This window comes from Hydra vulgaris, chromosome 02 (genome assembly GCF_038396675.1).
Source record: "Hydra vulgaris chromosome 02, alternate assembly HydraT2T_AEP".
NCBI lineage: Eukaryota > Metazoa > Cnidaria > Hydrozoa > Anthoathecata > Hydridae > Hydra > Hydra vulgaris.
This window is the reverse complement of record NC_088921.1, coordinates 64,596,303-64,614,414: the sequence shown is the minus strand read 5'-3', so window position 1 is coordinate 64,614,414 and position 18,112 is coordinate 64,596,303. Positions and strand designations below refer to the sequence as shown.

Here is an 18,112-nt window from a genome sequence, read left to right as displayed (position 1 = left end):
ACTGTTCAAATACTGAACAAATATCACTTGTTTTAAGATATGTAAATTCAAATAATGTGAGGATTTCTTAAGATTTATTCATTGCAAGCCTGTTACATCTGGTCTTAGTCTATCTCTATGTGCTTAATGCACTAAGAATTTTTGGACTTGATATTCAAAATTGTAGAGGCCAAGGTTTAATGGTGCAGGATATATGGCAGGTGAATATAAAAGAGTTGCTTCTTAAATAAAAGCTCTTAATCATAATGCTTTTTTTGTTCATCGTGCAAGCCATAAACTTAGTTTAGTTGCAGCAGCTGCATGCCAAGTTCAAAAAGTGAAAAATTTTTGACAAGTAAAATAAATTTCTTATTTTTCTAACTTATCTCCTAAATTTAGACTAGTAAAAAATAATTGATACTTTTCTAACAAAATGGATTCAAAAGGTGAGAGATCTTGATGTTTTTTTGATAATTTCATAGTTGTTATTTATTCTACAGAGGAAATGGGATTAAATGAATCAAAGTATTTATTAACTATTTATTATTTAACTATGAAATTTAGTTATAACAAATAGTTAATGGATTTTTTTAATGCAACTACTGTAACTCTTCAAACAAAATCTTTTGACATATCCGAACAGTGCTTTGAAATAACTAATCTAAAAAATCTGTGATTAGAAATAAACAAAAATATTAATATGTCTTTTGATTTTAGTCTTGAAATCCAGTTCTTTCAACTGTACCGTTCAGAGTACAAGTTAAGAAACTCTGGAAATCTAATTTTTATGAATTTTTAAATTTCTATTTATCTGATATTCCTTATTTTACTTAATAGTAAAATAAGGAATATTTGAAAGGAGCAGTAAATTTCATATATTATTGGATAAACAGGCTATAGCCTGTTTATCCAATAATATATGAAATTTACTGCTCCTTTTCAGTTAGTAAAATAGAACAAGCTAGAAATTCAGAATTAGAAAATTAGTAGAATGGTTAAAACCTTTTATATTATATTTTATTTTGAGTTAAATAAAAAGCATCAATAATCAAGTATATTAAAAAATTTACTGAGGTTTTAGTTAATAAAAATTTACAACCATCTATACTTGACATGAACATAAATGCGGAAAAGTTTTGAGCCTTTTTATGCTTGAATATTAAATCAAAAACTTAAAAAAGTTGTCGATGCTCTGAAGACTTGCAAATATTTTATTATTATTTTAGCAATGATCTTAATAAAAAATAAATAAGTAGTTTTGTTTGCATAAAAGTGTGATATTTATAACAACTCGGCGTGTTTTTTAATAACATTCCATGCGTAGTTTATATGATCTAGATTTGCATGCTCATAAGTAACAACAAACCTCAAAATGTAAGTATCTCCAAGTTTTGACGGAGTAATAAAAATAGAACCTTCAGAATTTATTGACATATTCAGCTTTTCGTTAAGCTCGTTATTTCCTTTAATACGAAAACACACCAAACCCATTGTCACTGGATAACAAATCTCAAACCGTTCATCTGTTCGAACAAGTTCTTCAAATCTCCTGGCTAGTTGAATGTGATTTCTAATATAGCTTTGTATTCCTTTTTGACCATAAAGACGAAGTGTAAACCATATTTTAAGTGAACGAAAGCGACGTGCTAAAGGAATCTGCCAGTGTCGATATTGAGGTATTTTTTCACTAGTAGAGTCATGTAAATATAAAGCTTCAACATTGAATGCATTACTTAATTTACTTTTATCTTTGAGCCATAGAGCAGAGCAATCCATGTTTACAAGCATCCACTTATGTAAGTTAAAATTAAACGAGTCTACTAATTCAATACCTTTCATAAAATGACGATTCTCTTCGCATACAAAAGAACTTCCCGCATAAGCTGCATCTACATGTAGCCAAATATTTTCTTTGTTGCATATTGGTCCTAACTCTTCAATTCTGTCAAAAGCACATGAAGTCGTAGTACCTAAGTTTGCACAAAGATAGAATGGGACAAAACCACACTCTTTGTCTTTTTTAATAGCTTTTGCTAGAGAAGTACCATCAAGCCTAAACAGGCTGTCTGTGTCTACGTAATGTAGTTTTACTCCAGCAAGTAAAGCAGCCTTAATTACTGAATAATTGGCCTGGCTTGAAGTATACATTACAAGTTTTGATTGGGCTTCTTTATTTGAGTCTTTTGCTAGTGCAATAGAACGCGCTAGTATTAGTGTAAGGTAAGTTGCATCACTAGCAAAACTTTGTATAACGCCACCCCCAGTGCTGTTTGATGAAAACTTAAAATGCTGAGGCAACCCTATGAGGTCAGCTATCCAATCCATCATTACCATTTCCAATTCAGTACTAACTGGCATTGATATCCAAGAAAATCCTGGAGCGGACAAAGCATTAACTAGTATATCAGCTACAACTGAAGGAAAACTGTTTGCAGTTGGATAAAAGGCGTGAAAGTGAGGATGTCTCCAGTGAGTGACACCTGGCATAATAACTTTTTCAATGTCATCCATTATATTTTCCCATTTATCTGGTTCAACTGGGGCTTTTGAAGGTATAAGACTCTTAAGATAACCTGGTTTAACTTTTGGAAGAACTTTTCTGTCTTCAACATTTTCATAATAGTTTGCTACAAAATCAATCATTTCTTTTGAAAACTTTTTAAATTCTTCAATACCAAATATTTTTTCTAAAATAAATAAAAATTGACAATTTTTTTTTTTTATTCTTAACATTTTCTTTAATATTTTCAATGTAAATCATGTTAAAAGAATTAAAATTTTGAAAGAGGGTGTTCAGGATAAATTTAACTTATTTATAATTAATTATGTTTTTCCGCAGCCTAGAGCATATCACTCACACTACTCATCATTTAAATTTTGGACCCTTTTTGATTTATATTCAAGTTATCAGAGAGGATGGATGACTGGAACCTGCCTGAATCATTGACTAGAATAACTTGCACCATGATGATTCGTCCTTCACTACAAAGTTTGCACTCAATGAAAACTTTTTCTACTACTCATACAAGCACCGCAAAGGTTAGATGCTCACAGAAGAGGCTCCTAAAAAATGTTTGATAAAAGCAAAGAAATTTCTGAGCAAAGTGAAACATCTTGCTAACCACAAACAATCTGGTTCTTTTCCGATGAGAAAAACTTTTTTCAGGATCAAAAACACAACACGAAGAATAACAGATAGCTTGCATACAGTCCAAAGGACAAATTTCCTCATAATGTGATAGTTTTCAGATGTGTGTCCTCTGAGGGTAATGTTTAAACCTTGTTTAAAAAAATGCGTCCGCATTTATTTAAACAAGGTTTAAATAAATGCGGACGCATTTTTTTAAACCTCAGGTCAAATTCAGATTGCAGATGGTTATTTTGAGTGAAAGTGTTTTTTTTTGAATTCATTAAATTAAGTAGTTACAACATAAGTTTTCTTTTTTCCTTTTGAAACTGACAAATTCATCCTGAACACCCTGTAAAATACATTGCACTGTAACAAGTGTTGTGACATTATGTATACATATATACATAAATACATACATACATGCATACATACATGCATACATGCATACATGCATACATACATACATACATACATACATACATACATACATACATACATACATACATACATACATACATACATACATACATACATGTATATATACATATATATATATATATATATATATATATATATATATATATATATATATATATATATATATATATACATATATATATATATACATATATATATATATATATATATATATATATATATATATATATATATATATATATATATATATATATATATATATATATATATATATATATATATATATATATGTATATATTATATATATATATGTATATACTTTAATAATTATTATTATTATTAATTGTTTATTATTATTAAATAATTATTACTATTAAATTGTTATTATTGTTAAGTATATTTAAATAATTATAAAAAGTACATATTATAAATAATTAATAATAATAAGGAGTTGATAAAGATACCAATCAAAAGAGTATGATTAATACCTGTTGTTATTATTTAAACTTTTATTTTCAGATTATTTCAGGAAAATTCCCACCGCAGTGTCCTGATTTAGTAAGTTTGTAAAACGATTTACTTAAAACGATAAAAAAATTTTCATGGCTACCAAATCTTCTAGAAGAATTGATCTCGTTAGTATCACTATACTATTAATTTTGGAAATGACATTAGGTTGCAATTAAATATTTTTTTGCAATGCAATCTGCAATTTGGTTGCAATCAAATTTAAACATTTTAATACTTATCTGCAAAGATCAAGCTTTTTTTAGCTAAAAAAAAAACTCGATTTTTGCAGATAAACCTCATAATATTTATAAATTTAAAGGGCATTTTATAATAAGTCATACAGCAAGAACGTAGCAAAACAAACATGTAATCTAATAGAAACCAATATGATACCGTTAATATTAAAGCAAAATAATTCGCAAAAGGTATTAACGTCAGAATGAAGTGCTTTACCATGAGTTCAGCATCTATAAATGTTACAGCCCACAAGAAATGTTTTGCGAATAACACAAAGTGTCAATTTGTCAACCCATTAAGTAAAATTTATCTTTAAATTATCAATAACATAGTGAGAAACACCACATATGTAAACCAGAGTCATAATACAGACGACAGTATAAAATAGTTTAATAAAATCCCTGACAAAAAAATATTATCTTTCGATTACTCAAAATGTACTTTATGAATCTTTACGCTAAACAGTAAACAGAAATATCAAATAAAATACTTTGTATTACTCCAAAAAACTCTTGTTTTTTACTGACCACAGCAACATGTGGGTTAACTTCCCATAGCCACGTCAAAGTTTTGATTGTCAAGTATCTTATACTTGACAATCAAAACTTCTCATCAAAAATCAAAAGTATTTTAGATCCTATGTTTAGTTTATTGGATAATATCTTCCGTACATTAACCCACTGTACATTAACGTTAACTCTAACGGTGTATCTAATATTATCAAATTCCTAACAACCATGTTTTCCAAACGCAACATTTTATCCAATAAAGACGTTTTCGACAAAGCTATATTATCGCCCATAAATAATAGGCAAGTAAGAAGGATGTATATATTTGGGACCATAAAGATATATATATATATATGTATGCATGTATAAATAAACAATCAAAATTTTTTTTGAACTAACTATTACTTTAAAAATTAAAGAATATCTGGTAGAAATAAGTTCGGGTGTAAATATATATATATATATATATATATATATATATATATATATATATATATATATATATATATATATATATATATATATATATATATATATATACATGTAAAGATATAGACACTGATTATAATACTCTTTTTTTTTTGTAGGAGAGCACAGCACCGAAACTCATTAAAATTTATTTTTAGTTAGTATATAATTATAATTTACATATATTTATTCATTTATACATTTTATGTATATATAATTTATATGTATATAAAATATATAAATAATATATTATGTATATATAATATATATTATATTTTTTTATTTATATATAAATATTTATTTTTGTGAATAAATATATAGTTTTTTCCATTCACCCTCTTTTATGCCGATATATTGTTTATTAGCTACATTTTTAGAGGAAGCAACACATTTATATACCATATTTTTGGATAAACAACTTCTACGTATTGAATAATTGTTTTTATGTTTACGATTAGATTTTTCTGTAATTATTTCAATTAGGATTTATTTTTTGTTTAACAAAGCTATATTGTGACCTTTTATAATTCTTTCAATCTTTTTTGTGCAACTGTGGCTAACTTTAATTGTATTTCGATTAAAAAATTTATATAATTTATTAGAGGACGGGAAATGCTTATCAACAAATTTAAAACTACTTTTCCTATGTTAGTGGAAACATTTTTGCTATATGTGACGGGAGGGAGGGGGGGGGGTTGAACCAAGTTACATTTCTAGTTCTATTTCGCTTTTTTGTATTTTTTTTTTCAGGGTCAAATTTTAGTTCAAAACTTTCCAAACCACTTTTTTTATAATATTCGTTTAGAGAAATTGAATAAATTTTCATTAGAGGAGTTTTGGTTTAGCCTGCTATTAATTGAAATTGGATTTGTTTTCGAATTTGGGGAGGATGATTTGAGTTAATATTAATATACAATAATTTATCGTTTGGTTATATGAATTTTCAGAGAGGGTAAATGTGACATCAAGAAAGTTCACAATTTTTAAATTTGTGTTTATTTCGATTTGAAAGCCAATATTTTAATAAGTTTTTATAATATCTTTTCTAATTTTATCAAGCTGTGGGCCAGATTTTTTACGCATTATTATTAAACCATCGTCGCGATAAAGGCCTCAATCATTTATATTCATTATTTTACTTAATAAATCTTAAATGTATAGTCCAACAAGTTCACAAATTTTTCCTCCAACATAACTGCCCATTGTTACATCAAAGCAGTCATATATGTTTTTCTTTTTCCAAGTTTCCTTATTAAAATAAATTAAGGTTTTTTTATGCTTTGTTATACAGATTGTTTTTTCAGGAATAACCGTGTGGCTTTTTGCAAATTCAATTGTTTTATCTAAAATATCTGCAGTTATTGAGGGGTAAAAATCATTAATGTCAAATTAAATAAATGTGCAGTCATTTTTATTTTCGATTATGGAAAAGCAATTTATAACATCAGTGGTATTTTTCCACTGTTGCAAATTTAATTTTTTTCTCAGAATATTATTAATTTGTCCAATTTAATTTTGCTTACACGTCCAATCTAACTTTTAGAGGGAACCAATAACCTACAAGGAAGATTGTTTTGAAAATTTTTGTATTCTGTAAATATATATATATATATATATATATATATATATATATATATATATATATATATATATATATATATATATATATATATATATATATATATATATATATATAAATTGCGGCCGTGGCGCAGTGGTTAGAACGCTTGCTTTATAAGCAGGAGATCCAGGTTCGAAACGAGCTCTGGACATATTTTCGCGTAACGGTAAGGAAGGAGGCGTGAACTTCCTGGTTAAATGCACTTCCGCGGTGCTCTGTGACAAGACCGTTAGGACTTCTTGGGGCACCTAAAATTAAAAAAAAATTAAAAAAAATATATATATATATATTTGACAGCAGTTTTATAAACAACAACAAAAAGACTTTTGCGCCACAACAGCTAAACTAATATATACACATAATAGACATAACCCATCATAAAATCACCTCTCCGCGCAGATAAAAAAATTGTTTTTTTTTTTTTGGTGCCCCAAGAAGTCCTAACGGTCTTATCACAGAGCAACGCGGATGAGCATTTAATTGGAAGTTCACGCCTCCTTCCTAACCGATGTCGCAAAACTTGACAGAGGTGGTGTTTGAACCAGGGATCCTTTATTTCTGGGGATCGTGGTGCTACCACTGCACCACGACTGCTAATTAACATAAAATATTATTGTGCAAAGGAAAACTAACCTCAACAGATGCTAGCGTAATTAAAGTTTTAATGTTTATAAGGCGTAAAGGCCGTTTTCCACAAAACGAAATATTCGCACAAAGCAAATTTTTCCGTCTATAAGCATTTGCAGATGAAAGATTTCTGGTAATTATGCTGGTACAGCGTTTCGGTGTATCGAAAAATAAAGTCGGGTTCATTTCAACTTTTTGCGAATCAACATAAACGAAAACCAATTAACTTTCAAATATTATATCATGTGATGTCAACAGTAAAAAAAGCAAAAGCAATTTGTTTGAAAAAATGGCAAAGAAACAAAGCTCTGGCGTTCTTATTGGTTTTCTATGAACTCACTATGAACATTGGCAAGCATTAATAAATTCATCAATTAAAGAGTAATACTTAAATTAAGAATTTACAAATTTAATTTTGCACACTGTCTGTTCCCAAAGTTACACTTCATAAGAAGGTTTATCTTCAAATGGCCACACGAAGATGAACCTTTTTGTAAAAGATCCCACATAGAGTTAAACCTGCTTGTTCTTTCTTGCAGTAACAGATTATTAACAAAAATTTTCATATCAGAGTTTAGTATTTATTTTCTTATACTTTCTTATAAGAAAATTATATTAAATTCTTATATTACAAAATGGTATCATATCTTATACAAAGACAGAAATGTTAAAACTGGAAATGAAATGCATGGAAAGAAATTGCGTAAAAATCGTAAACTTATAGCTGCCATTTTTATCTTTGATAGCATAAAAAAAGTAGCGCAAAAGAAATTAAGTGGAAATCAAAACAGCATTTCGTCATGGCGAAAAATTTCGCTTCGCGCGAGTATTTCGTTGATGGAAACGGCCTTAAGCCTAATAAAATATCGTTTAATACAAAACTGTAAATTTTAACTATAGAAAAAAATTGCAGCTTTATTAAAAAAAAATCTGTATTAATTAGACTTTCGTTTTATACATACACTGCATGCTAAAGGTTTGGAGAGTAACTAAATATAGTCAACTAACTCCTAAGTTATTGTTTTTAATTATAAAGAAATAATAAATAGATATTACTTAGTTTCATCACTGGAACTCACTGCTTCTAATCATTTACCAAAATCCAAGACAATATTTTGCTATTAAATATTTATAAAAATAGCAAAATGTTACTTTTTTTTATTTTAAAACTGGTGTTAATATGATTGCACTTTTAAACATAATAGCTTTTTAACAAATATTTTGAAACTATTGCAAAAAGATCTCATTATAAAGTTTATCTGTTTTCTAATTTTGTGAAATAATTTTTGTTGTTGTTGTTTTAATTAACTTTACAATCATATTATTATATTGATAGATATTTAATCATCGTAGCTTTTGACAATAAATATTGGTTCTAATTTTTTTTTAATAGAAACCGCTATTATAACAGAAGTTGTAATCTTTTTAATGTTGTATTACGCTATTTAGCAACACCAACACCAGTGACATCGCTGAGGTTGGTGTCACCCGGAACAGTAAACTTTTGGTTTTGCCCTCTCGACTGAAAACTAAAACAAAGTCTTTTACATCTAAAAATTTCTGGAAAAAAAAGAAGCTTTAGAAAAATTTCTGGCATATTTACTTTTCATTCTTTTTAGTGTCAACCCTCTGATGGTGTCACCCGGTGCGGACCACATCCCCTTGCGACGCCACTGCCAACAACTGATGTTGTTGTATCACAACAGGTTACTGAAAACAGATATACGGATATCAAAGTTTTTATGTGATGCACCTATATTTTATAAAACATAATTTCTTTACTATTTTTCTTTTAGATTTATGCCGTATTTGGGCGTTTTAGAGGACTAAATTGACATTAGTCACGTTGTCTTAATTTTGGCTGTAAATATACACTTTAATTTTCCATTTTTTTCATTTAGTTTTAAAATAACTATACTTCCCTGTACAATAAACAGGCAGAAGTAATTCAATACATTTGAGAATCGAAAATATTTCTAGCATTTTTTTCTACCATTTACTAAAAACTATTGAAATAAATAGACTACAAGGAGATCAGCATATAAATGGTCGGTGTGAAAGCAACCTACCACGGCCCGTTTCACAGATCACTACTGCTGAAATATTTCTAAAATCTAATAAATGAGATTTTTAATTTTCAAAAAAAGTCTTAAAACATGAAAATACATTTAGAAAAATGTTAGGGTAACGCCTTTTTTTATCTATGGTTTGAGATAAAAACGTTTCTACTTAACTACATAAGTCACACGTAAAAAAAAAATTTTTTTTGATAAATAAATATTGCAAAATCATTTTTTATTTAATTACTCTCGGGTGCGTAGCACAATGAAGGGAAGGAGACTATAGTCTAGAGTGTGGCTTGCGGTCAAATGTGCTTTTTTTTAAATATAATTTAACAGAGTTTATTGTATTCACATAAGTTTTAAATTATGGCGAGAATTAAACGTTTATTAATTTTGAAAAATCTAAGTTTTTGAAAAATCGAAGATTTTTAACGCCTTAATACAAGTTTTTATTCTAATTAGTGATTGATATATATTTATTTGAATTTTTTTTCTAAGTTTTGTGATATTGTTTTTTTGTTGATAACAAGTAAAAATTAATAAACGTTGTCCAACCAACCTCCCCGTTTACCCTCCTATGTTAATCATCTATGAGTTTCTACATTAAAACTCATAAACAACAAGAAGGGGAAGGGAAGAGAAAGTCGGAAAAATATATAAGTTTTAGGCGTCCAACCGCGGTGTTTAAATAAAGAAATAAAATCAATTTAAAGTTATAAAGTATTAATAGTTAACTAACAGTAGTTAATAAGCCAAAATGAATAATTTTTTGTCAAAATTAAAATAAATTGACTAAATATATATATAATAATGTATATAAATGGTAGGTGTGAAATAGACCAAATATATGGCTTAACCCTCCTTTTGCACATAACGTAGAACAAAAGTTGCAAAAATTTATATATAAAAAAAAGTTATTGAAACAAAATACCACCACATGAGTATAATATATACCTGTAACGTAAAATCTTCACCAAAAGATAGTGGATTCAGTTATATTGAACTAACATAGGCTTTTAAAGACTTTTTGCTAAACCAAAAGTTCAGCATAATATTTAGGGCAGGATTTACATATAGGCTAACAAGACTGCAGCGTAGGGCGCCAAAAATTATGGGGCCCGAAATGGATTCAAAAACTTTTGCAAGAGTTTTTAGGGAGTTTTATTAAAAAATATTACTTTCATGACTATGATGATTGCTAAACAAAAATAATCCTTCTGGAAAACTAATAGTATTTTGTAAGGCTCTATTTGCCCAATCATTAAGATACTTAAAAAAGGTTTCTATGTCTACATGAGAAACTAATTCACTTTTTTTCTTCAGTAGTGATCCATTATCAAAAGTCATAAATAAAACAAAGGTTATACTTTTTTGTTGAACTTAATAGTAGCCATTAAAGCTGAGGTAATGGCCAGAAAAAGCTCTTATAACGTTTTTATAAGAAAGTAAAGGAAATTTATAAACTGATATGTAAATATATGTAAAAAAGTCAGTGTTGAGCAGACTTACAAAGACGTGCATCTTACGGTTCCGGTCAGCTATTATTTATTATTATTTTAGCAAACGATCTTAATAAATATATAATGAATAAACTATATAGGATCCTATATAGTTTATTCATTATATATTTATTAAGATCGTTTTAACATAAGAAACTCCTAGGAGTTTCTTATGTTGAAGCCTTTTTTTTTTTTCACAAACATTTTTTTACATTTTGTTATTAAAGCGCAAGACTTTTAAATTTTAGCTTTAAAAAGCGCTAACTTTAATGACTTTTTACCATTAAAGTTCATTTAAAAAGCTTTATAGAAAAAAAATTGTTTTTTTAAATTTTCCGCATTGCTGAAAACAGAAAAACGTTGTTTAATTAGCACCATATTTCAGAACTATGAGAAAGAAACTCAACACCCCCCTACCTCCCTGCGGGTTTTATTTGTTTTGCGTCACAACATAGTGTAAGACACTTGTTTTGGCGGATATATATGTGTGCATGCATGAATACATGCATGCATATATACATATATACATACAAATCTAATGATATATCACAAATTTTTATTAGACAAGAAAATATTTAACTTTCTTATTAAAACTAGTGCATTGTAATTAAATAATCAAAAGCAACCGCCAGTCAGTACGCCAAATTTGAATTAAAATAATGATTTAAAATCCTTAAATAGACCTAAAAAAAAGTAAAAGTATCGTCTTTAGTTACAAAATTTGACATAGTTGGTAATTGGAACAAAATTTGACATAGTTGGTAATTGGAACAAAATTTGACATAGTTGGTAATTGGAACAAAATTTGACATAGTCGGTAGTTGGAATTTTAATGTTAAAGCTAATATTAAAAAAGGAGGTGTTTTTTTTCAAATGATACAAATAGCTTTTAAAAATATAATTTTTTTAAAATTTTATAATATTTTTTACTTTAAAATTAATTTAAAAAAAAAAAACTCAAAATAAAAAGAATTTATGTTTATTTTTTGAAAAATTTTTGAACAATTTAAAATTACATTTTCCTCAAACTTTTATAACCTGATTGTGTCATTTTAATTTTTTTTTAAATTTATTTATTTAATTTACTTTGTGTTCTAATGAACTAAGATGGCTGTTGTTAGCCCGCTGATACTGGTCTTCAACAAAAAGTTTATTGTTACTACTGCTGGGAATTTTTTAAAGCAAGGTCCATGTCTTTATCCCCGGTAAATTCAACAATAAAAGGTCTGATGATGCTGTATATATATTTTGAGTATTTTATTGAGATTTTCAATTGCCCAGCAATAGTTTGCTTTGACTGTAAAAGAAAAGTTTACTTAATAATGTCTAATAGGCATGGATATCGATATCTGTTTTTCTCCAACTTCTGTAACAAACTTTCTTGCAGTAATTCTGGAAAGCATTTAAGTTGAACAAGTTTTCCTCAGTTATATTAATAAAACAAAATGAATGCTGACCGCATTTCAAAAGGGTAAAAGTTTTCTTTGTGAACAAGCGGGGACACCTTGGATTGTCTGGTTGGATGTCCTTTTAACAAAGTTTATCAAAAATCATTAAAACAACTGTCCCTATAAGTTATAATAGACCTTTAAGAGCTATTTGAACTTTCTAATAACAAAATTAAACAGTAAACATAAACTAAAAACAGCAAATAAGAATGCTGTAGAACATATAAAGCAAATTAAATGATCTTGAAAAATTTATATAACATTTTAATAATTTAGAAAAGATAATTTATAAACTTTAATCATAAAAGTGTTTTTTAGAAAGTTTTTACATTTTGTTTGGACAAAGAGCTTACACGAATAAGTTTCGTTCAGCTTTGGTATGGTGTTAAATAGTGGGTTTCGGCGTTGGTGTAGTGATAAATAGTGAGTTTCCGGTTTGTCAAATTTTTCCAATTGTTAATAATGTTCCTAAATCAAATTAAAACTTTTGAATAGTATTAGAAAAACTCAATTTGTACAATGCTATTATTTTTTGGAGAATTAAATTTAAAGTGCACTAATGGTTTGTTTGGCCTGTCAGGCTATGGAAAAGTAAAATGTGGAATGTGGAAAGCTAAGAATTTAAGGAACCCGAGCAGAAGACTACGATGGGGCAACGTCAGAACAACATCAAATTGTTTGGCCAACGTTACCCTAACGTTACGCCGACCTGTTGTGTTCCTGATTATTGTTACAAAAATACAGATTGGAAAATAACTTTAAAACGTCTAACATGCAACACGATACAAGTTTTATACATTCAAGAACTCTCTACAGAAAGGATAACCCAGGTACTCAATCCTGAATTTAGTACCAAATTTTTATGATAAATTTTCTTAAAAAAATTGGTGAACCTTAATTTAATCCTTGAAGTAAATACGCGATAAATATGCGTGTGCACGTGTGTTTTCTTGCAAAACTAAGATAAGAAAAACAATCTATTCGTTGTTCTTTAATCTTCTAAAACAACATTTTAAAATACTGATATAAACAAGGAGTTTTAAAACACAGTTTATTAAATCTCTATAAACAAGATTTCTTAATAAAAAATTATTTTACTTACCTTCACATATTTGTTTTTGAGAAAACTTGCGGAAATTAAATAATTGAACCACACTGTTAGCAAGTAACTTCTTCATACTAAAATTGTTCTAAAAGTATTTTTTTCATATTAAAATCTAAAGCGCACCACAATGATGATGATGATGATGATGTATATATATATATATATATATATATATATATATATATATCTATATATATCTATATATATATCTATATATATCTATATATATATCTATATATATATATATATATATATATATATATATATATATCTATATATATATATATATATATATATATATATATATATATATATATATATATATATATATATTATATATATATAAGTATATATGTATATATATATATATATGTATATATATATATATGTATATATATATATATATATATATATGTATATATATATATATATATATATATATATATATATACATATATATATATATATATATATATATATATATATATATATATATATATATATATATATATATATATATATATATATATATATATATATATATATATACTTACATATATATAAAATACGTAAATAATACTAAATATAACAAATAAATTACTATTTTAAAAACATTTAAGAACTTAATTTTTTGTGTTCGGTTTAAAATACCAATATCATTACTAATTTTATTATTAGTAAAAAATTCCGGTTGAATAAAATTTTTGTTTGATAAACCAATATTTGTTTGAAAGCATTGTATTTTACATAAAACATATGCTTAAGTTAAGTAAACTTTTCTTTATTATTTATTTTTATTTTTTGTTTTACATATATACTGAATATATATATATATATTTATATATATATATATATATATATATATATATATATATATATATATATATATATATATATATTAAATATTCTTACACAAGTTAAAAACATTGTTTAAAAAGCTATTACTATTTACTGAAATACAAATAAGGGTATTAAGAATTTTATTAATGGTTTTACCAATACGGAAATGTAGTATAACATTGTAGTAAGTTTTTGTTACGAGTGTAAAACCAGTTACAAAAGAAAGCGATATCTGAATTTAACTTTAAAACCTCATCAAACTGCCCGTGAAATTAAACTATTTTGGTTTACGCATTGGTGATGGCGAACACGTGTCTATAACGGTTTTAACTCCGGAAGTGAAACTAAATGTGCCGGCTGGGATATGACTGAAAGATATAATATTTATACGAGTAGTTTATTATTATATCTGGGTTCATTCCGCGCCAAATGGTCCAATTTCTCAGATTTTGAAAAAAAAATGTTAAAAATGTGTCATAAAGGCTGCTAAATTTTAAGATTATCATGTTTTTATTTTGGGTTTTTTAGGACATTTTGTGAAAGGCATACTGAAACTCGATTTGGTTAAGTAGCTATAAATCGCATTTTCGGGCTCTTATATTTTCGTAATGAAAGACTAAAATATCTCAAAAATGTGCTTTTTGGTTAAACCGGAGGGTGTAGATTACAAAGCTTTTATTACAAGGTTTAAATTATGCCAAAATTTTAGTCTGTGGTTCTCCAACTTTACTCAAAAATTCAACATCAGATATATATATATTTTTTTTGTAGGGCCATATTTTTATTTTTTATTTTTGGCGCGTAAATATATATTTATATATTTATCCCGTAAGTTATGACCAGATAGCAAAGGCTTGAAGAAGACTTGGTATTTCTTATTGTTAATTCACACAAACTTTGAAATAGCTTTGCAGTACATCATTCATTGGTTATCACAAACTTATTCGTATTTTAAGTTCATTTGTAAGTACTTTATTCCTTTAAGTACTCTAACTGAGATTGAAAATTCAGTTGCCGCAAAATAACTTTTGGACTGTATGTAGGTGTTATTTGAATATCTAGTCAAGTATTTGACTAGATATTCAAATAACACCTACATACAGGACACCAAAAAATTTTAAGGAGGCTTCTGTTTTTTATCCTTAATATAAAGTTTTGGAAGTATTGTAATTTAATTTTTTTTCGTTCATTATAGCAGGGGGAAAACGTTTTGTTTTATTTATATTTTGTATTAAAAATCATATTTTGTTTTTTGAAAATTTATATATATATATTTTTTTTTTTTAAATTTATATTTTGTTTTGAAATTTTTAAAATTTATGTTTTGTTTTGAAATTTTTAAAATTTATATTTTGTTTTGAAATTTTTAAAATTTATATTTTGTTTTGAAATTTTTAAAATTTATGTTTTGTTTTGAAATTTTTAAAATTTATATTTTGTTTTGAAATTTTTAAAATTTATATTTTGTTTTGAAATTTTTAAAATTTATATTTTGTTTTGAAATTTTTAAAATTTATGTTTTGTTTTGAAATTTTAATTTTATTTATATTTTGTTTTAGTTAAATTTAGCGACAACATGTTTGCTCTATTCAGTAAGACTTAAGAGTTCTATATTTACTGATTTAAACAGTACTTTTATATCAATATGAGCACAAAAAAGACTTTTATTATCAGCAAACAAGGTTGTGTAAAATAATAATTTATATATAATTGAATTGGAAGCGGTCATTCTATTGACTTTTGTAGAACCTCACAAATTATATTCATATTGTTAGTTTTCCCACATTTATAAGAAGTATATTGCTATCTATTTGCCAAGTAGCTCTTAAACTATTAAAATTTGTATGTTTAATACTGTATTTTCTAGTTTTTATAATATATATGGTAGAAGGAGGGATATTAGGACGCTCTTTGTATAAGATTTCACAAATTTTGTACTTTTTGAAAAAAAGTGGAAATTTTTGCTTTAAAAGATATATCAGTTATCAATTCCTTAAAAAAAAAGCAAAGCCCAGCTAGTGCAAATAAGTTAAAAAAAATTTTTTCCTCTTAAAAACAAAGCCACTTGTTGTCCATAACTACCCCACAAGAGAGTTTTTGACGGCATTGTGGCAATTTAGGAAAAGTAATAAAAAGGAAAGAAATATTTTTTAAAACTTTATTTTTAGAATTAAGATAATTATTACCAATAACAGAATTATTCTTATAGAGATTTCAAACCATTAAATATTTTTTTGTATATTATAATCAAACAAATTAAAATGAAAATACTATTCACCTATCAATCTCATAACATAAAAATATAAATTAAAAAAACAAAGTAAAGAGTAAAAGAATCTAAAATTGAGATAAACATGAATAAAAGTTTTAGACAAACTCCAAAATAAATTTTGTTGTTTCTAAAAGTGTAAATTATGCTTGTTCCAATGCACGGGTACCCTGAGGTGACCTAAGACCTTATATCATATCCCATGACTTTTTTTTGATTTTCAAAGTAGTCCATGTGCAAATTCCAAAACTATCAAAAGGTAAATCATATTTGTTGGCTTTTTGAGAAATCTAAGCTTTAAGACTTGTTTTAACAAGAAGTTAATGTCCCTCTTGCTCACCCTAAGACCCCTGCGAGTGGATTAAATAGTTGTATATAATTTGTTTGGTTGTTTAATTTAGTGGGTTGACACTTTGAGGATCGTATTTAGAAATAACTTCTGATAACAATTTGGAAATTCTAGTTAGAACATCGACTAATTTATCACTTTTTAAAAGTTAACTTTTTTTTTAATTGAAGAGGATAAGGTAGGTTTTATTGAAAAGGATAAAATAAGTTTACAGGAATACTATGGTTTAATTGAATCATCCTTGGATTTGTTATAAAATAAAACAGTTTTTTTTAAAAAGGAAATATTTACTACCAAAAAACACTGTCTCCTCCAGCAGCCATCCGTTTGTTATACCACTCACACAGAAAAGTTAGAGAGTATGACTCAGCTCTCAGCATATTTGGCAATTCTGTTTCACAAAATGGACAAGGATGCTTCGAAGCTGCTGACTTCTTTCCGTCCCATCAGGAGAAGAACCTTTAGATCTTCTGAAGTAGAGTAACCAAGACAATTAAGTTTTAATTTATCCAACAATATTTTTATGTTTGCATAATTTTCATCAATAGAGAGTAATACCGACAAAACTAAAGTTTTGGTCGTATATACCCCACCTAAAATCTTTAAATCCATACTTATCAGAATATTTCACTCTTTTCTTTTCACTTGAATGTACTTCCAGCTATGGCTTTAGTGTAATTGATAAAGTAACCTTAAGGTAGCCTTGCCCTCCATCTACTCCAATCTTAATATCGACATTCTCTGGGCAAGAGATCTATGTTGCAAAACTGTTGCAACAAACGCATCAACATTATTGCATATTACACCAGGAATAGTTCTTTCAATGCACTAAATAATAATAAAACAACTTTAAGTCCAAGGATGACGATTTATTTTAAATTATAAACTTCCAAATTATTCAAATATAAAAATATAAAAATAAAATGTAGCATAGATTAACATTTTATTATAATATGTTTCTTTTATAGAGCTTTTTAAGAAGCTGAAAATCGCTAGTTAAAGTAAAACACTATTTATCTA

General features: G+C 26.7%; 1 protein-coding gene across 1 annotated transcript; it reads right to left on the bottom strand.

The window, feature by feature from the left end:
* Positions 1–1,032: 1,032 nt before the first annotated feature.
* On the bottom strand, positions 1,033–13,749 carry LOC100215034 (aromatic-L-amino-acid decarboxylase). The gene is made up of 2 exons (XM_065791691.1): positions 13,632–13,749; positions 1,033–2,666 (listed from the first exon to the last, which is right to left on the bottom strand). Exons 1-2 carry the CDS (start codon positions 13,705–13,707, stop codon positions 1,261–1,263), a joined length of 1,482 nt encoding a protein of 493 aa, XP_065647763.1. The 5' UTR covers positions 13,708–13,749; the 3' UTR covers positions 1,033–1,260.
* Positions 13,750–18,112: the final 4,363 nt, after the last annotated feature.